At 44.3% G+C, this 24,541-nt stretch overlaps 1 protein-coding gene across 1 annotated transcript in view; it reads left to right on the forward strand.

Moving 5' to 3' along the window:
• Positions 1-24,541, forward strand: part of MROH7 (maestro heat like repeat family member 7) — a 78,710-nt gene that overhangs the window by 7,201 nt on the left and 46,968 nt on the right. Inside the window, exons 2-4 of the mRNA XM_079140956.1 lie at positions 1,754-1,839; positions 13,071-13,105; positions 13,909-15,081. Of these exons, the coding sequence (XP_078997082.1) occupies positions 13,983-15,081 (1,099 nt within the window). The 5' untranslated portion in view covers positions 1,754-1,839; positions 13,071-13,105; positions 13,909-13,982. The remainder of the gene's footprint in view (positions 1-1,753; positions 1,840-13,070; positions 13,106-13,908; positions 15,082-24,541) is intronic.

A 24,541-nucleotide genomic window follows, 5' to 3' on the forward strand; every position in this document is an offset into this window, starting at 1 on the left:
CCCAGAAAAACCCCCAAATTTAGTTCTTACAGTTCATGAGGGCTCTCGATGTACAAACCACCCTCATATTAGAACCATAGCTCAGTTAATATTTGTGACACCCATGGGGGTAGCATCACCCCCCCCCTTACATCCAGGACTCAGGGTCAGTTAGCTCTGAGGCTGGGGTGTAAACCCTGGTCTTCCTGCCCACCCCATCCTCTCTGAGATGAATGCGTAAGTTCTGAGGCGCTGAGTCTGGCTGCTTCTCCAGGCTGCAATCTGGGAGGAGAGGGGCTTCATCCAGCTCTGACTTTTGCAGGAGGAACAAGCTTCAAAGGACTTCTGCGCTGTCTGTGATACCGCTTGTGAGATGTCAATGAGGTGCACTCCGTGCTGGGCACCATGCTAGGCTCTGGGACCCAACCACGACATTCTGTAAGAGGAAACATCTGCAGACTCGGGCAGTTCAGGTGTGGAGCAGCGGTCTTAGGGCTGGCGTGCAGCAGGGGACACACACCCCAAGAGGATGTTGGGCATGGAAAGTGGCAGTGGGCACGAGATGGGACACATGGGATCAAGAGATGGGGGAAGAGCCCCAACGTCCTGCATGGGCCAGGAGGCTATCAGAAGAGTCATGGCCTGGGCTGACTGGGAGAACCAGAGGGACATTCCAGATACCTTGAGCAGCGTGTGTGTGGAGCCAGCCAAATTTTGGAGTGTGTAGTGCAGTATGGCTCCAGCACCAGGTGGGACATGGGGGAAGAAGTCAGGAGATGAGGCTGGGGAGCTGGGCAGGGCTGGGTCACCCTGGTAAAGAGCTTGGCTTCAGCTGGGTGTGGTGGTGAAGCTGAGGCAGGAGGGTCGAGAGTTCAAAGCCAGACTCAGCAATTTAGAGAAGCCCTAAGCAACTCAGTGACACCCTGTCTCAAAATAAAATATAAAAAAGGGCTGGGGATGTGGCTCAGTGGTTGAGTGCTCCTGGGTTCAATCCCTGTTACCAAAAAAAAAAAAAAAAAAAAAAAAAATCTTGAGCCAACTTCAGAAGATGCAGGGTGCTGACCCGACCCCGGGGTTTCCGATTCAGTGGTTCTGGTTACAGTTCAGTGGACCATAGTTACAGTGGGAGGTGGCTGATTGGATTTAAAATCTCTTTAGGTCCCTGAGCTTTTCTGTTTGCTTGTTTGAAGGACAATAGTATTAACTTTAGACTTTGTAACTAGAATATGAATGTTAACATGGTTAGAGTAACCCTGAAGGATAGACACAGGGCATGTGTAATTGTGTGAGACTCTGCCTCTACACAAGTAAAAAGAACTGGCGATGACATAATAGTGGTCCACTTTGTGCTTTGAATATAGCCCCTGCTGTTCTGCCACTGCAACTTATTTTTTAAATGGACTTGTTTCTCTTCCTCTTTCCCTGCTCCTCCCTAATCGCCCTGCTCCTCCCTAATCGCCCTGCTCCTTAATCTCAGGAGAAACAGAATTTCCTTTTTTCCCCATCCTAGGCAGAGTAATCTGTCCCTGAGCACACACCCACCAGAGGAAGGAAGTAATCCAGACTTTAGGGATGGTATCAGAAGATCTCAGAAAAGACTGTCTCCCAAATTAACAATCCAACAGAGAACATGTGGAATGTAGCCTTTAAACCACCTCCTTAAAAGCCCCCTGTTTCTGCTGATGGACAGAATCACAGCCTTTGGGACAGGAGTCCCCTGTGTTTCTCCTTTGTTAGTAAAGCAATAAACCTGCTTTTTTGTTCTTCTCCAAAGGCGTCCTTATTGGATTGGCATCAGGGACAAGGACCTAGCTTTTGGCAACGATGAGAAGAAAGAGGAGGAGGAGAAAGAGCTATCAGGTGTGGAATAGGTCCAATTTGAACCAAAGACAACAGAAACAAGAGTGTGTGCTTCTCCATTTTCATATGGTGCAAAACCAGGCAAATCTAAAGCCAGTGTTGGAAGTGCGGGTGGTGGTTGCCCCTGTTGTGGGGATAGCGAGGATCCTGGGGTCGTGGTCATGTTCTAGGTCCGGGGGCTGGCTACATAGCTGTGCTCTCGGTGAGAGTTCATCAGACTTGATTCATGTGCAAATTTCTGCATATGCATAGTCTTCAGTGAAAATTTTAAAAATCCAGATGGGTGCAGAGAATGCCAAGGGACCCAGGGACTGGGCTGTGACCATGCAGGTCATGGGGGAACCTTGAAGGTGTTATGGAGGAAATGAGTTGTCAGGGAGTTGCCTTCATGGTGGGATGCAGGAGGTTGGGAGAGGGCTGCACCTGCCCTGGAGGACATTTTCTAGAAGGCGCGGCCACTGTCTGGGGCTCCCATAATGAAGATCCTAGTGAGGACTGAAGGGTGGGGTTGGAGGGACGGGGCAGACTTGTGGGTAAAATTGGAAGGACTCGAGAGGGAGGAGTCAAAGGGTCCTCGGGAGCGGCTTGTTGTAGCTCAAGAGATAGTGAGGGGCTGCTGGGGGAAGAGGCAAGTTGGTGGGAAGGAGTTTTCTCGGAGAGAACTTGATTGTGTTTGTAGGCGGGGGAAGGAGCAGGGGGAGTTCTGGATGGCGGCTGAAGGACGAGAGGTGGGAGCAAGCTGAATGGGAGGGAATTCAAGAGCCCGCCCATCATCAGCTGCTCATGGACGGTCACGGTGAAGGGTTGACAGGCGCTGGGGGTGAGGAGTGAGTCTGGTCATTTCAAGCAGCAAGTCACAGAATCTGTTACTTCTCATATCTAAGAATATCCTGAGGTTGACCTGGGTGACAAACGCCAATCCAACCTCACGGACAGGTTCATTCTCCTTTTGTAAATGGTGCCCAGTGAAGTTTTCCCATCTAGTAAGTATAGCTTTATTATCTTAGTTACTGCTTATCATTAAAAAGATGTTCTTTAGAGAGATAGCCGCAGGGTTCTGATCTCCTTATCGAAGAATCTAGGTCTTCCAGTTCTGCCTTTCCCGGCTGCTCCTCCCCGCCTTGCTCCATGCTATCATTGCACCTGGAGGAGGAGGCAGGGTGGAGTAGGGAAAAGATCAAGGACTCTCCTAGCTTGTCACCTTGAGCCAGTATTTTCCCTCTAAGGGTATTAATTTCCTTACCACGGGCTACCTGGCTCAAAAGCCCTTGTTTTCCCCAGATAAAAGAGCCATGAGATCAGATGGTGAGGGTTTTTTAATGGGGTTCTTCAATGCCCACGGGGACCTCAGTCTGCTGCTGAAATCTTGGTCCTTATCCTTGATGCTAATCCAATAACTGGGACATGGTTTTGAGAAAAATGAAAAAGAAGTTTTATTGCTTTACTAGTTAAGGAGAAACACGGGACTCCTGTCCAGGGGGTGATGATTCCACCCATCAGGAGGAAAAGGTGACTCAAACGTTACTTCCACATGTTCTCTGGAGTTGTGATTCGCTTGTTAATTTGGGAGATAATAATTTCTTAGCTCTTCTGGTGGTCATCCCCAATTACTTCATTCCTGTGGTGGGTGTGTGCTCAAGGACAGATCATTCTGCCTCGGATGGGGAAGAAAGGCAATCCTGTCCTCTCCCCCAGATTAGGGAGGGGGAGAGATTAGGGAGGTGCCAGGAGACAGGAAGAGAAACATATCTATTTACAAAATAAATCACAGTGCAGAGCAGCAAGGGCTACACCCAAAGCACAACATGATCTACTGTTACAAGTCTTTTTTTTTTTTGGTGCTGGGGATCGAAACCAGGGCCTTATGCATGCAAGGCAAGCACTCTACCAACTGAGCTACCTCCCCAGTCCCTGTTACAAATCTTCATTTAGGTGAGGTCCTTTCCAGGCCAATTGGGGGTGGGGCTGAAGGCAGGTCATTTTTTTTTTTTTTTTTTTGGTACTGGGGATTGAACCCAGGAGCACTTCACCACTGAGCCACATCCCCAGCTCTTTTTATATTTTATTTTGAGACAAGTTCTTGCTAAGTTGCTCAGGGCCTTGCTAGGTTTGCTTGGGTTGGCTTTGAACTAACGAACCTCAGCCTCCCAAGTTGCTGGGGTTACAGGCATGCGCCACATGCTCAGTGACATGCCTTTCTTTGGAAGGACATTTCTTTGGTTCTCCTCACTGTGTAGGCAGAGGCCTTATTGGCTGGACGGCTTCCAGATCATGGTGACCTCACAAAGACCACAGACCAGCCTGGGCTTGGGGGAGCCTAGGTAAGCTGAGGGGTAGCTCCGAGAAAGTCCCAGGGGTGGGGTCAGCCTCCTTAGCCTCCACAAGGCTGTTACCACCTTGACCCCACCCCCCTGGGTAAAACTTCCTCCTCTGGCTGTAATTTCACAGTTAGAACTTCATACCTTTGGCTTAAAGCTGAATTTTCTGTTACCAGGTGGATGCCCCAGGTGGAGGTAACACATTGAACTTGACATGAACAGCTTGAGGCTCACAGAGTATAGGCTAGTGCATCCTGAGAGTGTGGAGGGTGGGAGCTGGGGGAGGGGGAAGAGGCAAGAAGACTCAGGAGGGAAGGAGAAGGCAGAGAACCCCGAAGCCAACTGTGTTCTTTTCTCCAGTCCCCTACCTCTCCACTCGGGGACTGGGAGGGACGGTGCGGGTGGACACTTGTTCAGGGCTTGCTGTGGGCCATGCTCTGTGGTCATCATTTTATGTGCCTGATCCTGTCTTTGGAGATGGGTGCTTGGAGTGGCATGGTGGCCCGTCCCGGCCCCCACAGCGGGAGAGAGACAGGGCTGGTTTCCAGTCCAGGTCTGAATCCAAATCTCTGGAGTTTGGTATTATAGTAGGAATTTAGGCAATTCGCCTTGTTTTCATTGAATTATTTTCTCTAGGTTAAGGACCTAAGGGTGGCAGAGGGAATGGGAAATGAGAAATAGGAAGATGTAATATGCTTCCTTGTTGATTTATGCCTTGGGAATCTCTTTGGTGTCATGGGGAAAACTGGGTTGAAAGGAGCTGAGTTTGATTCCTGCTTCTGCCCCTTGCTGGGGACTTTACATGAATCAGTTTAGAGCTGTGAACAGTCTAGATTAACATGCTAGTAAATGAGGATAATGAAATTTACGTTGGAGAATTGTCATTTATTCACTCATTCCCTCCATAAATGTTTTCTGAGCCTCCCTTTATGCCAGGCTGTGGGCTAGGTCCTGGAAAAAAGGGTGGCAAGGCAGCCAGACACTCGTCAGGCCTCTTTTCTGGGGTGGAGACACGCAAGTAAACCAAGCGATCACACGGAGAGGGTGCCTCACCCCACTTGGGGGTCCCAGGAAGACTTCCTGGAGGTGGTGCTGAAGTGTGACTAGATTAGACATGAGAGGAACCATTTGGAGTTTAGGTTGATGGTCTTGGGGAAGTTTACAGGAATAGGAGTCTCAGCAGAGGCCCTGAAGCAAGAGGGAGGCCGGCACGCTGGAGACTGTACGTTTGAGAAAGAGTGGTTCAGATATGGGGTGCTAGGCCAGGGATGGGGATGGATGTAGCTGGAGAGATGGAGGGGACAGACCATGCTGTGGGCCGAGGACTCTGGTCAAAGAAACATCATCAATCTACAGACCCCAGTGTCCCCACTCATGGCTGGGCTACCAGCTCCATAAAAGTCGTCTTAGGGAGAGATAGGGGGAGTGTTTGATAAAGAGTTGAGCCTGAGCTACCAAGGGGCATCTGAGCATGATGCTGCGGATCAAGCTTTTTAAAATACAAGCTCCACCTGCACCCCGGAATTTGAGACCTCATGATCAGGGGGGTTCTCCTGGGGACGGTAACATTGGATTTACGTGCGTTTTCCCTCCGGCTGAGGGTCTCTCTTTCCTCTTCATTCCAGAAGCATAGTTTTGCCAGATCTGGAATGTGTGATTGACAGTTCATTTCTTTCAGTGCTTGAAAACGTGGGCCACTTCCTTCCGGCCTCCAGGGTCTCAGATAAGAAGTTGGCTGTCCTTTGAATTGCTGTCCACCTGTACGCATTGCCCTCTGGTTGCTTTTACGTTATTGCTGTTGATGTGTTTAGTTTTTAGAAGTCTAATCATGATGCGTTTTGGCATGCATTTCTTTACGTTTACGGCTTTGCCATTTGCTCCGTTTTCTGAATCTGTGATTTCACTAAATCTGGGACACTCTCAACAGTTGCTACTTGGAATATTTTTTTGGCACCCTTTCTCTTCTCCTTCTGGGATTCTTTTTTTAATTGAATTTTTAAAAATTTGTTCTTTTTACTTACACATGACAGTAGAGTGCATTTTGACATATCATACATACGTGGCGTATCACTTCCTGTTCTTGTGGTTGAACTTGAGGTGGAGTTTTACTGGTCGTGTACTCATATATGAGCATAGGAAAGTTGTGTCCGATTCATTCTATAGTCTTTCTTATTTCCATCCTTCCCCTTTCTTTCCCCCATTCCCTCTGTCCCAATCCTGTGAACCTCCACCCCCTCCCCACCATCGCCTGTTGTGAGTCAGCATCTGCATATCGAGAGAGAACATTCGGCCTTTGGTTTTTGGGGATTGCCTTATTTCACTTAGCATGATAGCTTCCAGTTCCATCCATTTACTGGCATATGCCATAATTTCAATCTTCTTTATGGCTGAGTAATATTTCATTGTGTATATGTACTACCCTTATGGGATTCTGATGATATAAATTATGAATATTTTGTTATGGCCCCACAGATCCCTGAGGTTCTGTTTATATTTTGTTTTCTCTGTTGTTTAGCTTAAATAATATTTATTGATCTGCCCTCAAGTTCACTGATTATATTCTCTGTCATCTTCCCTCAGCTCTTGAGCCCATCCAGCAAGTGAAAAAGATTCAGTGATTCATGGGAGGAGAACGTAGGGAGCTGTTGCTCAATGGGTATAAAGTTTCACTTATGCAAAGTGAAGTTCTGGAGATCTGTACAACACAGTGGCTTGTGCATGCTAGGCAAGTGTGCAACACACTGTAATAATTTGTAGTGTAAAATATGTTAAGGAATAGATCTTTGATTAAGTGTTTTTAAGCACAGTATAAAAGGCAACAAGAAAAAATTTGGAAATAGTAATATTTTGTAATTCAATTGGATATATGCATATGTCTCAATTCTTTAAAATATGCACATTAAATATATTCAAGTTTTTGTATACCAATTATATCTCTTCTGTTGTTGTTTTTACTGGGGATTGAGCCCAGGAGTCCTTTATCACTGAACTACATCCCTAGTCCTTTTTATTTTGAGACAGGGTCTTGCTATGTTGCTGAGGCTGGCCTTGAACTTGCGATCCTTTTGCCTCAGCCTCCTGAGCTACTGGAATTACAGTGGCGTGTGCCATTGTGCGTGGCCCAACTATTCCTCAATAAAGCTAAAAATTTCCAGTTATTGTATTTTAAAATAACTTCTATTTTAGTTTCAGTTATTATTGTTTTTTCAGTCTGGTATTGAACTCAGGGCCTGTGCATGCTGGACAAGTGCTCTATCAGTGAGCTACAGCCCTTTAAAATATTTAAAGTCTTTTAATTTTATCTAATATGAGTTTAATTTAGTTTAATTTAATTTAATTTTTTTGAATACTGGGGGATTGAACCCAGAGAGAGTCTCTTTACCATTGAGCTACATTCCCAGTCCTTTTTTATTTTTTAAGAGAGGGTCTCACTAAGTTGTTTAGGGCCTCACTAAATTACTGAGGCTGGCCTCAAACTTGTGATCCTCCTACCTCAGCCTCTGGAGTACTACTTATCATTCTTTTTCATAACTCCTGTTTCTTTGTTAAGATTTCCTATTTCTCATTTGTTTTAAGAGGATTTGCAATTGCTTCTTTTTTTAAAAATCTTTTTTATTTTTACAGACTGCGTTTTGATTGCAATTGCTTCTTGAAGTATTTTTATGATGACTTTTAAAATCCTTGTCACAAATTTTAGCATCTGATTAATCTCAGTGTTAATGTTAGTCAATAGTCTTTCTCCAAGATGAGATGAGATTTTGTTTTCGAGGTTTTTTTTTTTTTTTTTTAACAGCATCCTTGACATTTTAGACTATCACATTAAGGTACTCTTGTTCCTACTTTAATCTTCTATTTAGTGCCTACTTTGGTGGACTGAGGTTACAGTGATGATTTTTAGAGCCCTGGCTTGCTTAATTTGGGGGCACTGCTGTGGCCCTTGATCATTCTTGCTGGTGCTGCTTGAAGGGGCAGAAGTCACTTCCCCTGGGCCATCCATTGCCACTGGGAAGACCAGCAGCTGTGGAGTGTGGTCATTTCTCTGCCATAGGGTGGAGCTCTGCTGATATTCCCACTGCAGGTGGATTGTCCTGCCATTGCTCCAGGTGTGGAGTAAGGATTGGGGACCCCACTGGGGCACACACACTCTGTTGGGTTTCCCCTTTCCGGGTTCTTCATCTGGAACTAAAAAAAAAAAAAAAAAAAAAAAAAAAAAAGACTGTTTAGGCTTTTGGTAGATCTGTGTTGCAGACCGCCCTGGTGTCCAGTTTGGATATATGGGAGATTTAAAAAAAATCCCAAGGAACTCATCATAGTGTCACCCTCCAAGTGCTGATATTCTTGACCAATCTTTTTTTTTTTTTTTTTTCTGTTTTCTCAGTCTTTTTTTTTGCAGGGGTGGGATACTGGGGATTGAACTCAGGGGCACTCAACCACTGAGTCACATCCCCAGCCCAATTTTGTATTTTATTTAGAGACAGGGTCTCACCGAGTTGCTTAGTGCCTCAGCTTTGCTGAGGCTGGCTTTGAACTCATGACCTCCTTCCTCAATCCCCCCGCCCCCCAGCCAGCGGGATCACAGGTGTGTGCCACCATGCCCAGCTAAAAGTCCTTTTATGGTTGTCTGTTGGACTATTTCCAGAATATTTAGTTGTCTTTAGAAGGGAGAAGCAGAGAAAAGCGAATCTAGACCCTCTTGTCTATTACAGGCAATTCTTAAAATGTGGTCCTGTCACAAAGCATAAAATATACCATTGGTGACATGCAGTGTGTTCACAGCCTGTACAACCATTGCACCTTCTAGTTCCAGAACATATTTGCACTTCGAAAGGAGACCCTACACCCATTCAATAGTCACTTCTCTCTCCTTTCTGTCTGCTTTTATCTGCTTTCAGCCTCTATGGATTTGACTCTTCTGGATACTTCCTATAAAGGGAGCCACATAATATGAGGTCTTTTGCGTCTGGCTTCTTTCTCTTAGCATATTTTCAAAATTCACCCCTATTTAGCATGCATTAGGAATTCATTCCTTTTTATGACTGATAATCCAGTGTATGTATATACCACATTGGTTTATCCATTCACCATTTGATGGGTATTTGGGTTGTTTCTGCCTTTGACTTTTGTGAATATTGCTGCTGTGAATATTTGTGTACATTTGGAACCCAGATTTTCAATTCTTTTGGTTATATACCCCGGAATGGAAATTTTGGGTCAACGTTTTGGGGAGCCACCAAGTTGATTTTTAATAGCGGCTGTGCCAGTTTACATTCCCACCAGCAATGTATGAGATGTTTGAGGGCTCTAATTTCTCTACATCCTCATCAACACTTACTAATTTCTGTTAAAAAGTGATAACTGGGGCTGGGGATATAGCTCAGTTGGTAGAGTGCTTGCCTTACAAGCACAAGGCCCTGGGTTCAAATACCCAGCATCGCAAAAAAAAAAAAAAGTAATAACCATCCTTAACCCAGAGACTCAGGAGGCTGAGGCAGGAGGATCTTGAAGTCAAAACCAGCCACAGCAAAAGTGAGGTGCTAAGCAACTCAGTGAGACTCTATCTGTAAATAAAATACGGAATAGGGCTGGGGCTGTGGCTCAGTGGTCCAATGCCCCTGAGTTCAACAGCCCCCCACCCCGCCAAATTAAAACCATCCTAGTGGATGTGTAATAGTATCTCATTATAGTATTTTTTTTTTTTTTCAGTTGTCATTGTTGGTATGCAGGATTTAACCCAGGACTGCTTGCCCATTGAGCCACATCCCCAGCCCTTTTTATTTTTTATTTTGATTCAGGGTCTTGCTAAGTTGCATAGGGCCTCACTAAGTTGCTGAGGGCTGGCAACTTGTGATCCTCCTGCCTCAGCCTCCCAAGTCATTGGGATTACATGTGTGCATTGCTGCACCCAGCTCATTATCGTTTTGATTAGCATTTCTCTAATGACTAATGATTTTGAGCATATTTTCATGTGCTTATGAGTCATTTTTTTAAAATCTCTGTAGAAATGGCTATTTAAATTGTTTGCTCAATTGATCTTTCTTTTTTGCTTTCTTTCTTTCTGTCTCAAAATAAAAAAACACAAAGGACTTGGGGGTGTAGCCTAGTGATAAAGCTCCCCTGGATTAAATCCCTGGACAGAAAAAAAGTAAAAATATTTGTACATTAAAAGGCACTGTCGGGGCTGGGGAGATAGCTCAGTTGGTAGAGTGCTCGCCTTGCAAGCACAAGGCCCTGGGTTCGATCCCTGGCACCGCAAAAAAAAAAAAAAAAAAAAAAAAAAAGGGCATTGTCCACAAGCAAACAGACGACATCAACAATGGTAGAAAATGTTAGCAATTATATATACGGTAAGGGTATTGTATCCAAAATATATAAGGAGCTCCTACAAGGCAACAACATCAAGACCAACAACCCTTTTAAAAATTGGGCTAATAGCTGGGCACAGTGGCCCATGCCTGTAATCCCAGTGACTTAGGAGGCTAGGGCAGGAGAATCACAAGTTCAAAGTCAGCCTCAGCAACTTAGGAAGACCCTAGGCAGCTCAGTGAGACCCTGTATCTAAATTAAAAAATATAAAACCAAAAAAGGGCTGGGAATGTGGCTCAGTGGTTATGTGCCCTTGAGAAGCAGAGCTCTGGCTTGCAAGGTCCTGGTTCCATCTCCAGCACTGCAGAGAGAGAGAGAGAGAGAGAGAGAGAGAGAGAGAGATGGGAATAAGCTTGAAAGCTGTTCTGGAGCCAGAATTAGCAGAACTTGATCAAGACTGCAGGCAGCAAGTGAGAAACAGAGTAGTCAAGGATCCTACTGTTCCTGCATCGGGTGATGTCATTTCTTTGTGATAGCGGCTCAGAGGGTCTGGGGAGTTCCGGTTTGGGTTGTGTGGATCTGGGGTGCCCCAGTGTCAGATGCTGAGCATGTGCACATCTGTTTGTACATCTGTTTGTGCACAAGTGCCCACATATTCTGGGCCCGTGCACCTGATAAACCTGTTCTCAAGGAGGAACTGGGCGATCCGTTGATGGTTCTACTTGTTAAGGCCTCTAGCAGCCCCTGCCCAGGGCCTGGAGAGCATGGGTGAGTCTGGGGAGAGAGATGGCCTCCAGCCTGTGCTTCTCTCACTCTTGCACTTGCTGTTTTATAGCCACGCTCTGCCTTCCCTACTGTGGACGTGAGAACTTGGGGCAAAGGTCAGCGGCAGCTTGTGGCTCTCTGTAGGGAGCAGAGAGCTCTTAGCTCCCTTGGGTCCCACACAAGCCCCTCACCTCAGCGCACAGCATCTGGTGGGTGGAGGGCAAACCATGGGCTGCCCCGCTGCTTGTCGGGGGCAGCTCCGAAGGCTTGCTCCCTGTAGCAGGGTGGGGGAGGAGCTGATCTTTTCTCATGGAAGAGGTTCAGTCAGGGCTGAGACCTGTGGCATTGCCTGACACACATCTGCTGGGTTGCGGGGGGGGGGGGGGGGGGGGGGGGCGTTATTGCCCTCTCCTGCTGCCCTAACTAGTTAGTCCTTTCAAGATCCCACTCACTGCCCCATAGCTATACTGCCCCTATTTTTCCAGGTTGAAAATGCCTCTCTCATAACTGTGACTTCTATGTGTGTGTGGTGTGTGTGTGTGTGTGTGTGTGTGTGAATGCCTGTGTGCATGGGTGGGAAGGAAGATCAGGGAGAAATCCAGACTTCTCTTTAAGTAAAAGAAAAAAAAAATATGAATGCAGAACACAAAGTGAAGTACAGGGCTTTGGCAAGGGACTTGGGAATCTAGGACCCACATTTAAAATTCGTTTACTTCCGTGTAAAGCTGCCTCTGGTACCGGAGGGCAGTGCACGATTCCGGGCAGATGCAAAGCTGTGGGAATGATGGCGGCAGAGGGCACTGCCACTTTCTCCCACAGTGCCCAGCTGTCATGTGGGTCATGAAATGAGCTGCTGTCATGTGGGTCAGGCCTTGGGCAGGTGGTGAGCTCCATGCCAGGCACGGTAACTCCCACCTTCTGGTGAGACAGGGAGCTTTATGCCTCTGAAGAAGACAGGGCCAACGGGACATGTCTCTTGTCCCAGTCCACCCAGACCAGTGAGAGGATGAGCTGGGATTTGAACTCCCGACTATGTGAATCCAGATCGATGATCTTCCCAGGCCAAGTTAGAAAGAGCACAGCACATCTGTGGAGGGAGGAAATGATTTAGTGACTGAGTCAGTGTGAGCGCTTAAGGGATGGAAGGACCCAGTGAAAGTGGAGGAGAGAGAAAAAGATAAAACAAAAGATGCAAACCTTTTTGAACATTGTCTGCCTGCCAGGTACCATGCTAGACACTAGACAAGACCAGAGAGCCAGGTAGTCATAGCTCCTGCTCTTAGAGAGCTCACTCTGGGGGTTGGGGTGGATCCAGATTCTGCGTGCCAGGGAAGGTGATGTGAACGAGGTGTCCCGAGAACTTACAGGTGGCCCTCACCTATCTAGGAGACCCTGAACTCTGATAGGGTGAAGCCGTGGGCTGGGGAGGGGGAGTAGAAGCTTTGGGAGGTCCAGACCTAACTGGTTCCTTGGAGAGACTCAAAGGAGCCGAGCAAGCGGGGAATGGAGAGGGGAAGGGAGTATATGGAGGGCAAAAAAAAGGGGCCCAGAGACAGGCAGAAGGCCTTTTCATGACAGGGTACTTTTCCTAAGGATGGTGGGAAGCCATGGAGGAGTTTGGGCAGGAGTATAGAGATGGTCTTAGCTGCCCAGAGGGCCAACAGGGTGAGTGACCTTTCTCATTGTGGCCTTCACCAGCAATATCTAACTCCAGAACTTGGTCTCTGTGTGTGTGCACAAAGTGGGGCACGGCGCCCGTGTGTTCACACCTGGCCTGTGGGCTGCTCAGTAGGGGCTGAAAAGCTGTTCTTTTCCTGACCTGGGTTCCTTCTGCATCTCTCCTAGGGGCCCACTCCTGCTTAAGAACACCATGCACGCAGGTGAGCCAACCCTACAATTCCCGTAGGGAGGGTGGCCCGGCCTGGCGCGGGGTGCAGGTGGGATGGTGGAGGACCGGGAGTCACCCAGCAGTTAGACTGCTGCATGGAGCAGTTCTGTTTCTGGTATGGCCTGTGCTCTTCTCTACAGAGTCTGCCTCGCCCAGAATGGGCCAGCTGTCCAGGGCCACAGGCAGCTCTGACAAGGCAGCTTTGAGACTCGTGCTGTGACCACATGCAGAGTAGTTTCAGCAACTTCAGGCTTGGCCTCCGGCTTGGGGTGCCCCAAGGCTCAGGGCTCCCTGCCAGTGCACCTCGGTGGCTATGTCCCATGTACCCTGCTGGAAGTCGGCTCCTCCCTCTTTCTACCTAAAGTGGAAGAGTTTCCTCATTTGTCCATTGTAGACCTCCACCTCTGTGCCTGGCACTGTGTTAGGAGCTGTGAGTGCCCAGGGCCCAAGATAAGCACGGTTCTTGACATCCAGAGCTCGTCTCTAGCAGGGGCCAGACCACCCAGTGAGTGGCCCAGATGAAGGCTGAGTTTTTGCTCGGAGCGGCAGGATTGGCGAAGGATTGCAGGAGAGGTTTGAAGCCAAGGGCACTGTACTTCTTCAGGGTCATGAGCTGAGGGGGAGCAGGTGTGATCAGAGAAGGGGGTTACACACCAAGAGAGCAAGGATGGGAACAGGGCCATGGGGCCACCAAGGATCCTGTAAGTCACACCCAGAGGTCCTCATCCCAAGGACTGTGGGGAGGCAGGGTGAGGTTTTAGCGGGTGCAGCACTGTGGCCTTTGTCTTCTCTCAGGAGTCCTGCAGGCAGCTCGACAGTTGGCCATTGGAAAGAAGGGGCAGCGGCATTGAGAGACCTCCAGACTGGACATGGCCCTGAGTCCAGTGGCTAGTCTGGTCCTCCACGAAGACCCAAAGATGACACCAAGTCTCAACTCTGGCACCCACTCTGGGCCCGAGCCAGATGCGGCCCTCCATCCTATGTTGAATCCACCCCTCGGTCCTGGTGTGCTTCTGGTTCCTGACCTGAATCCAACCCTGAGTCCTGTGCCAGTGGAGGCTCCTGGCCTGGTTTCCGATAACACCCCCGGCCCCGATGACAGTTTGAGTCTCATCCCAAAGCCTGACCCACAGGAGTCCCCTAGTCTAGCCGCAAACGCCGCTCCGAGCCCCAGCCCGGCCGAGGCCGCCAGCCTGAGCTCGGGGAACCACTCTGGGCTGAATCCTGAGCAGGCATGCCAGCCTCTCCCAAGCAAGACGTTTGATTTGGGTCAGAGCAACTCCAACCCTTCCAGGCCCGAATCCAACCCGTTTCTGAGGCCCCGTTCTAGAGAAGCCCTGGTTCTGGGCCACTGCGTCTCCCGGTCCGGCTCGCAAGCGCCTCTTGTTCGAGTCTCCCACGCTTCTCTGGGTCCTGGCTCCGATCAGCTGCTCTGTGTGGGCTCAGGAAACATCTCCACACCAAACCTGAATGTGACTGCAGATTCTGGTGGCACCCCAATCCCAGACACAAACGCCGCTGTCACTTTGGCTTCACATAACATCTCTGGGCCTGTTTCCAAAGGAACCTTTGGTGCAACCTGGAGCACAAGTTCCAAGGGGACCATCAACGTGGCTTCTAACAGTCACCCCAGACCTGATGTGAACATGACTGTCACTCAGTCCTCTTGCGTGACCCTGATTTCTGCCTCCAGCGATGGTGTCAGCCTGCACTCCACTGCCCACGGACCCAAATCCATCCTCTCTCCACCCTCGTGCATGACTCTGATCCTGGGCTCCAATGAGACCCTGAGCATGGGCTCCAGCCTCATGATCAGTGACACCTCCACCTTGACCTTGAGCAGCCAGCAGGAGTATTCCGAGGACAACAGCATTCGCACCGTGCCGCTGGAGGGGCACCTGGAGAGCTGGGCCGAGGTGTCCAACGCCGCCGGCAAGGACACCAAGGCCTTCTGCAGCCTTCCTGAGGGTGAGTCAGTTAGGGCTTCAGACTCAGGGCAGAGAGGGAGCAGAGAGGAAGGGAGCAGCCTGCAGCGGGTAACAGGTGGCAACCGCACACAGAGGCCTACCACTTGACTTCGGATGCGTGGTGTACACTCCCTGAGTTCTTTTCTTCTTTCTTTCTTTTTCTTTTCTTTTTTTTTTTTTTTTTTTTTTGATACCAGAAATTAAACCCAGGGACATTTTACCATGGAGCTACATTCTCAGAACCTTTTTAGAAAATGTTTTATTTTGGGCTGGGGATGTAGCTCAGTTGGTAAAGTGCTTGCCTTGCAAGCACAGGGCCCTGGGTTCAATCCCCAGCACCGCAAAAAAAAAAAAAAAAAAAAAAGTTTTATTTTGAGACAAGGTCTCACTAAGTTGCTTAAGGCCTCACTAAGTTGCTGAGGCTGGCCCTGAACTTGTGATCTTCCCGCCTTAGCCTCCAGAGTCACTGGGATTCCAAGCGTGAGCCACCACACCCAGAACCATATAATACTTCTGTTCTCTCCAAATAGAAATCTATTCAGCAACTATACCTTCCGTTCAGAATGTGCACCTTTTTATGGAAAAATTTCAGGCCCTGCTCCCGAGGTTTGACGGGTGGGCAGGTATTGTAGACTCAGCTCACCACTGTTGAGACGTCAAGGTCCCCACCAGGGCAAGGCCCTTAGTCCTGTCTGGAACCCGTGTCTCCTTCCTGATTTGCAGTTCTGTAATTAATCTTCTATCAGCTTCCGATTCTATAAATATCTTCCTCTAAAGAATTTTTGTTTGTTTATGTACTGATACCATGTGTGAGTTTTTAAAAATTATGGCTTTGTAAATATATATTTACAAATATATATCTGTAAATATATATCTGCTAAGGTGAGAGAATTCCTCCTCAAAAGGAAATTCCTCCTCAAAATAGACTTAGCAATTAGTAGACCTGCATTCTTCCATATATATTTCAAAATGCATTTGTCTATGTCCTCAAAAAATTTATTGGCATTTTTATTAGAATGTTACTAATTTATTAAAGTTTTCTTTTCTATAGGGTATATGGAAAATTTGAAAATTCTCCATGGAGGTCTAGTGCATTCTTTGATGAATTAATCTTAGCTACTTTATGGTTTTAATTAGGGTTAGGTACTGATGATTCTGATACTGTAGAGGAAACTTTTTTTGACAGTTGATTTTTTTTAATATATTTTTAAAATATTTTAATTTTTAATATTTAATTTTTTAAATATTGAACTCAGGGGCACTTAACCACAAAGCAACAGCCTCAGTTATTTTGAGACAGTTTTGCTAATTTGTCCAGGCTGGCTTTGAACTTGGGATGCTCCTGCCTCAGCCTCCTGAGTAGCTGAAAATACATGTGTGCACCACCATACCTGGCTCAAGGTGGTTTTTTAAAACCAATTTTATTGAGATATAATTTACTGTAAATCTTATTTCCTCCCTTAAAGTGTACCGTCTAACATCTATATTATGTACAGAGTTGTGCAACTATGGCCATGATCAGTTTTAGAACAATTTCATCACCCCCAAAGAAACCCTTGAACCATTTAGATATAATCCCCTACTCACATCTAGCCCTAAACAATCACTAATTTACATTCTGTCTGCATAGATTTGCCTATTTTTAAAATCTTATATAAATGGAATCATGTACTATGTGGTTCTTTGTGTTTAGCTTCTTTCAGTTGGCATAATATTTTCAAGTTTTTCATGTTGTAGCCTATATCAGCATTTTTTATGGCTGAGTAATAGTCCTCTGTATGGACATACCACATTTTGTTAATGGCCATTTGATTTGTTTCTATATTTTGGCTATTTTAAGTAATGCTACTGTGAACATTTACCTATAAGTTTTAATAGACACACATTTTTATTTCCCCTTGATATATGCCTTGGAGTGGAAGTGCTGGTAATTCTAGGTTTAGCTTTTGAGGCACCACTGGTAGTTTCCACTAACGACATAGGAGAGTTCCATTTTTCCATGTTTTTACCAACATTTGTTTTCCTTCCCTTACTTCCCAATAGCCGACTTAAGGGGTGTGGAGTGATACCTCCTTGTGGCTTTGGTTAGTTACTAAAGATGTGGAGCATCTTTCCATGTGCTTTCTGGCCTTTTGTGTATGTCTTCTGGAGAAATAACTATTCAAATCCTTTCCCTGTTTTTGAATTTGTTTGTGTTGTTGAGTTGTAGTTCTTCACATGTTTTGAATATTATTTCCTTATCAGATATATGACTTGCAAATATTTTCTTCAATTCTGTGAATTATATCTAAATGGTACAAGATTTCTTTTGGGGTGATGAAAACGTTCTAAGACTGATCACTCTGTCCTTGTGTGTGTGTGTGTGTGTGTGTGTGTGTGTGTGTGATACTGTGTATTGAACCCAGGGCACTCTACACCGAGATCTTTTTATTTTTTATTTTGAGACAGGGTCTTGTTAAGTTGCTTAGGGCCTCACTAAGTTGCTGAGGCTGTTTTCGAACTTTCAATCCTCTATTCTCAGTCTCCTGAGTGCTGAAATTCCAGGCCTGTACCAACCCAGCTTGCAATATACTTAAAATATTAAGAATATATTTGTGTATGCATACATGTGTATATATATGTATCTCTATGTCTGGTCCAACTTCATTTATTTTTGAATCAAAAGGATTTTTTCCCCCAGTTTTTTACTGTGTTAAAATACACATAGTATAAAATTTACCATTTAGACATTTTAAGTGTGCATTTCTGTAGTATTAAGTACAATCTTGTGCATCCATCACCACCCTCCATCTCCAGAACTCTTTTTATCTTATTAAACTGAAGTTCTGTCCCCATGAAACAATAACTCCCCATTTCCCCAGCCCCATTCCTAGGCACCCAAGATTCTACCACCTGTCTCTGTTGATCTATAAAGATCTTATATACCTAATTCATTCTTCTCCATGTGGATATCCAGCTTTATTAGTAGTTTGTGTTGAAAAGACTGTCTTTTCCCCAGTGAAGTCTTAGCACTTTACTCAAAAATCACTTGACCATGTATGTGAGCATTTATTTTGGGGTTCTCGATTCCATTGGTCGGCATGTCTGTCCTTGTGCTGGTACCATGTTGTTTTGAAATCAGTAACTGTGAGACTTCCAGCAGATTTGTTCTTCCTTCAAGATGGTTCAGCTATTCAGGACCCATAATAATAAAAACAATAACAATAATATTAATATTTTTAAAATAATCATTAATTATTTAATAATTTAATATTATTTAATAATTATTTAATAATAATTATTGTTATTATTTTGGTACTGGGGATTTAATCCAGGGGTGCTTTCTCACTGAGTCACATCTCCAACCCTTTTTACTTTTTATTCTGATAAGGATCTCACCAAGTCCTTAGGGCCTTGCTAAGTTGCGGAGGCTGGCTTGAAACTTGCGATCCTCCTACCTCAGTCTCCCAGATTGCTGGGATTGCATGCGTTCGCCACCATGCTCAACAATAATTGTCTTCGATAGGAGTATTTTATCCATTTCCACTTTAAACAACCCAATATGTTTGAATACTATTGGCCTTTAAAAAATCCTTTTGGAGGCATGGCGTGGATTGGTAACGTACGCAGAGGGTGCTGCTGATCCCAGGTTCTCAGTGTGCTGAATGTTTACATAGGTGTGCATGCTGGCCACCACCAACCAGGTGGACCTATGGGCTCCTCCAGCAGCCCAGAGGCTTGCCCTGGGGCCCTTCACGGTCAGCATCCCTTCTCCAGGGCAGGGATTCTCCACCATGGCACTTCTGGCGTTGCATGTTGGGTGATTCCTTGTTGAGTGTGTGTGTTGGGGGCGGGGGACTGTTCGATGCACTGTAAGTTGCATCTGTCCCTCAGCTACACCCAGTAGCAGCCAGTTACCCGCAAGATGTGAAAACCAAAAATGTTTCCAGACATTGCCCAGTGTTCTTTGGAGGGCAATGTTGCCCTTGACTGATAACCACTCCCTAGAGAGAACAATTGTTCTGACTTGCCTCATCACAGACTCGTTTTTGCCTGCTCTTGAACTTATTATGAGTAATACAGTACTGTGTTCTGTGTTTTGAATTCAGCTTCTTTAGAGTCTTCTTTTGATGTCTGTTGGACTCATCCTTGCTGCATGTGTCTATCAATAGTGGATTCCTTTTCATTTTTCTGCAGTATTCCATTGTATGAACATAGCACGGTTAGTTTATCTGTTCTTCTGCTGATGGACATTAGTATTGTTTTGCCTTTTGGATATTATAATAAAGTTGCTGTGAATTTTTTTTTGTTTGTTTTTTTGGTGGTGGTTCTGGGGATTGAACCCAGAGGTGCTCTACCAATAAAGCACACTTCCCCCACCCCCAACCCTTTTGTAATTTAAAAAAATTTGAGATGAGTTCTCACTAAGTTGCTTAGGTTCTTGCTAAATTGCTGAGTCTGGCCTTGAACTTGCAGTCCTCCTGCCCCAGCCTCTTGAGCTGCTGGGATTATAGGCATGCTCCCAGCAGTGAACCTATTGGTATATAACTTTTGGTGCAGAGACCTTTATCTAAGAGTGGAATTTCTGGGTCACAGTGTATACATATTTATAGGTGACTAGATATCACCAAAGAGATTTTCAAAGTAGTTGTCTTGGTCCTTGCTGCTATAACAAAATACCAGGGTTGGGTAATTTTTAAACAAGAGAAATTTATTTCTCAGAGTTTCGGAGCCTGGAAGTTCAAAACGAAGTTACCAATATTTGGTGTTTTGTGAGGGCCTCTTGCAATATCTTCACATGGCAGGAGGGACAAGTGTTGTGTTGTCTGTCATGAAGGTAAAAGGGGTTGAACAGGTTGAAGGCTGTGTAACACCTCTTTTATTTTGTTTTCGCGGTACTGGGGGTTGAACCCAGGGATGCACTACTGCTGAGCTACACCACCAGACCTTTTTATTTTTTCATTTTGAGATAGGGTCTCACTAAGTTGCAGAGAGTCTCAACAAGTTGTCCAGGCTGGCCCCAAACTTGTGAACCTCCTGCCTCAGCCTCCTGAATCACTGGATTATGGGTGGGCTCCACTGCACCTCTTTCGTGGAGGCCTCTTTTGTAAGGGCTCTCAATCTCCTTCATGAGGGAAGAACTTTCATGACCCAACCCTTCCAAAGTCCCCACCTCTTAATACTGTTGCTTTAGAGATTAAGTTTCAACATGAATTTTGGAGGGACACAAACATTCAAGTCATAGCAGTGGTTGAATTAATGACTCTCCCACAAACAATGTGAGAGTTCCAATGTGCTACACATCCTCACCAACATTGGGTATTGTCAGTAATGATTCAAGATGGCTGCAGTTGTGTCAAGCTGTACCTTTAAACTTTCCCTTAATTACTGGGTTTTAGAGTTACTCTTTTTTTTTAACTTATTTGTACACGTACATCATAATTCTACATAATAGTGGGATTCATTGGCTGTATTCTTACATGCACATAGCATAATTTGATCAATCTCATTCCCCAGAACCTTCCATTTCCTTCCCTTCTCCCTTTCCCCAATCCACTGGCTCTGTCCTACTGATCTCCCTTCCATTGTTATTGCTGTTTTAATTAGTGCATCATAAATACATGTGTGATTCATTGTGATACACTCGTACATGAATGCAGCGTGATTTGTAGATTTTATTCCCCAGGACTTTTCCATGTCCTCCTGTCCTCCTCCCGCTCCATCTACTTTCTTTACTCTGGTCTCTTTCTGGTTTTCATGAGCTTCCTTTTTATTCCTTTCTCTTTCTAGTTTCCAAATGTGACAGGAAGACATTTAGAGTTTCTCTTTTTGAGGTGCTAGGGGATGAACCCAGGTCTTTGTGCATGGGGGACAAATACTCTTAACACCTGAGCTATATCCCCAGCCCTACTTAGTCTTTTTTTTTTTTCCTAATAAAAAGTCACCTGTTTTATTTGGTATTGCACATCATTGGTCTCTTTTTTTTTTTTATTAAAATCTTTTTTATTTTTACAGACACATTTTGACTCATAGTACACAAATGAGGTACAACTTTTCATTTCTTTGGTTGTACACAATGTAGATTCACATCATTCATGTAATCATACATATACACAGGGTAATACTGTCTGTTTCATGCTATTATCTTTCCATCCCCCCCCCCACCCCTTTTCCTTCTACACCATCCAAAGTTCCTTTATTCTTCTCTTCCCCCCATCACCCCCCTCATTATATACTGTCATACACTTATCAAAAAAAACATTTGGTCTTTGGTTTGGGGCTTGGCCTATTTCACTTAGCAAGATATTTTCCAACTTCATCCATTTACTAGCAAATGCCATAATTTTATTCTTCTTTATGGCTGAGTAATATTCTGTGTATATACACCACAGTTTCTTTATCCATTCATCAATTGAAGGGCATCTAGGTTGGTTCCACAATCTAGCTATTGTGAATTGAGCTGCTATGAACATTGAAATGGTTGCATCACTGTAGTATGCTGATTTTAAGTCCTTTGTGTATAAACAGAGGAGTGGGATAGCTGGGTCAAATGGTGGGTCCATACCCAGATTTCTGAGGAATCTCCATACTCCTTTCCAGAGTGGCTGCACCAATTTGCAACTTCACCAGCAATGTATGAGTGTGCCTTTTCCTCCACATCCACACCAACAATTATGATTGCTTGTATTCTTGATAATAGCCATACTAATTGGAGTTAGATGAAATCTTAGGGTGGTTTTAATTTGCATTTCTCTAATTACTAGGGATGATGAGCACTTTTTCCTGTATTTGTTGATCACCTATATATCTTCTTCTGTGAAGTGTCTGCCCATTTCCTTAGCCCATTTATTGATTGGGTTCTTTGTATTTTGGGTGTAAAGTTTTTTAAGTTCTTTATAAACTTTGGAGATGAGTGCTCTGTCTGAAGTGTGTGTGGAAAAGATTTTCTCCCATTCTGTAGTCTCTCTTTTCACATTATTGATTGTTTCCTGTGCTGAGAAAAAAACTTTTTAGTTTGAATCTATCCCATTTATTGATTCTTGCTTTTATTTCTTGCTCTATGGGGGTCTTGTTAAGGAAGTCTGGTCCTAAGCCAACATGATGGAGATTCGGGCCTACTTTTTCTTCTATTTGGTGAAGGGTCTCAGGTCTAATTCCTAGATCCTTGATCCATTTTGAATTGAGTTTTGTACATGGTGAGAGATGGGGTTTAGTTTCATTTTACTGCATATGGATTTCCAATTTTCCCAGCATCATTTGTTGAACAGGCTATCTTTTCTCCATTGTACATTTTTGACACATTTGTCTAGTATGAGGTCACTGTACTTACATGGGTTTGTCTCTGTGTCTTCTATCCTGTACCATTGATCTTCCTGTCAATTTTGGTGCCAATACCATGCTGGTTTTGTTACTATTGCTCTATAGTAGAGTTTAAGGTCTGGTATTGTGATACCTCCTGCATCACTCTTCCTGCCCAGGATTGCTTTGGCTATTCTGGGTCTTTTGTGCTTCCAGATGAATTTCAAAATTGCTTTTTATGTTTCTATGAGAAATGTCAGAGGGATTTTAATTGGAATCACATTAAATCTGTATAGCACCTTTGGAAGTATGGCCATTTTGATAATATTAATTCTGCCTATCCAAGAATATGAGAGATCTTTCCATCTTCTAAGGTCTTCTTCAATTTCTTTCTTCAGTGTTTTGTAGTTTTCATTGTAGAGATCTTTCATCTCTTTGGTTAGGTTGATTCCCAAATATTTTATTTTTTTTTTAGGCTGTTGCGAATGGAGTTGTTTCCCCCATTTCCCTTTCAGATGTTTAATCGCTTATGTATAAAAATGCTTTAGATTTATGCGTGTTAATTTTACATCCTGCTATTTTGCTGAATTAATTTATGAGGTCTAGAAGTTTTCTGGATCCTCTAAATAGAAAATCGTATCATCAGCAAATAGTGACAGCTTGAGTTCCTCTTTTCTTTTTCGTATCCTTTTAATTTCTTTAGTCTGTCTAATTGATCTGGCTAGTATTTCAAGTACAATGTTGAATAGAAGTGGTGAAAGAGGGCATTCCTGTCTTGTTCCCATTTTTAAAGGGAATGCTTTCAGTTTTTCTTCATTAAGAATGATGTTGGCTGTGGGCTTAGCATAGTTAGCCTTTAATGTTGAGGTATGTTCCCACTATCACTATTTTTCTCTAGTGTTTTGAGCATGAGAGGGTGTTGCGTTTTATTGAACACTTTTTCTGCATCAATTGAAATAGTCATATGATGCTTATCCTTAAGTCTATTAACATGATGGATTACATTTATTGATTTATGGATGTTGAACCAACCTTGCATTCCCGGGATGAAACCCACTTGATCAGGGTGCACTATCTTCTTAATATGTTTTTGGATTTGGTTTGCCAGGATTTTGTTAAGGATTTTTGCATCTATATTCATCAAGGATATTGGTCTAAAATTTTCTTTCCTTAATGTGTCTTTGTCTGGTTTGGGTATGAGGGTGATATTAGCTTCATAGAATGAGTTTGGTAGGGTTTCCTCCTTATCTATTTCCTGGAATACTTTGAGAAGTATTGGAATGAGTTCTTCTTTGTAGAACTCGGCTGAGAATCTGTCTGGTCCTGGGCTTTTCTTGGTTGGTAGGCTTTTGATAGCTTCTATTTCATTGCTTGATATTGATCTGTTTAAATTGTGTATATCTTCCTGGTTCAGTTTGGGAGGATCATATGTCTCTAGAAATTTGTTGATGTCTTCAATATTTTCTATTTTTTTGGAATATAGATTTTCAAAGTAGCTTCTCATTATGTTATGTATTTTAGTGGTGTCTGTTGTAATATTTCCTCTTTCGTCACAAATTTTAGTAATTGAGTTTTTTCTTTCCTTCTCTTTGTTAGTGTGGCTAAGGGTTTGTCTATTTTGTTTACTTTTTCAAAGAATCAACTTTTTATTTTGTCAATTTTTTGAATTGTTTCTTTTGTTTCAATTTTACTGATTTTGGTTCTGATTTTAATTATTTCCTGTCTTCTACCACTTTTGGCATGGCTCTGTTCTTTTTCTAGGGCTTTGAGCTGTAATGTTAGGTCATTTAGTTGTTGACTTTTTATTCTTTTCTTGAATGCACTCCATGCAATGAATTTTCCTCCTAGGACTGCTTTCATAGTGTCCCAGAGATTTTGATATGTTGTATCATCGTTCTCATTTACCTCTAAGAATTTTTTTAATCTCCTCCCTGATGCTTTCTGTTATCCATGCTTCATTCAATAGCATATTATTCAGTCTCCAGGCATTGGAGTAATTTGTTTTTTATTTTGTCATTGATTTCTAATTTCATTCCAGTATGATCTGATAGAACGCAAGGTAGTATCTCTGTTTTTTTTTGCATTTACTAAGAGCTGCTTTGTGGCATAACATATGGTCTATTTTTGAGAAGGTTCCACATGCTGCTGAGAAGAAAGTGAATTTGCTCATTGATGGATGGAAT

This window comes from Sciurus vulgaris, assembly GCF_902686455.1.
Source record: "Sciurus vulgaris genome assembly, chromosome: 1".
NCBI lineage: Eukaryota > Metazoa > Chordata > Mammalia > Rodentia > Sciuridae > Sciurus > Sciurus vulgaris.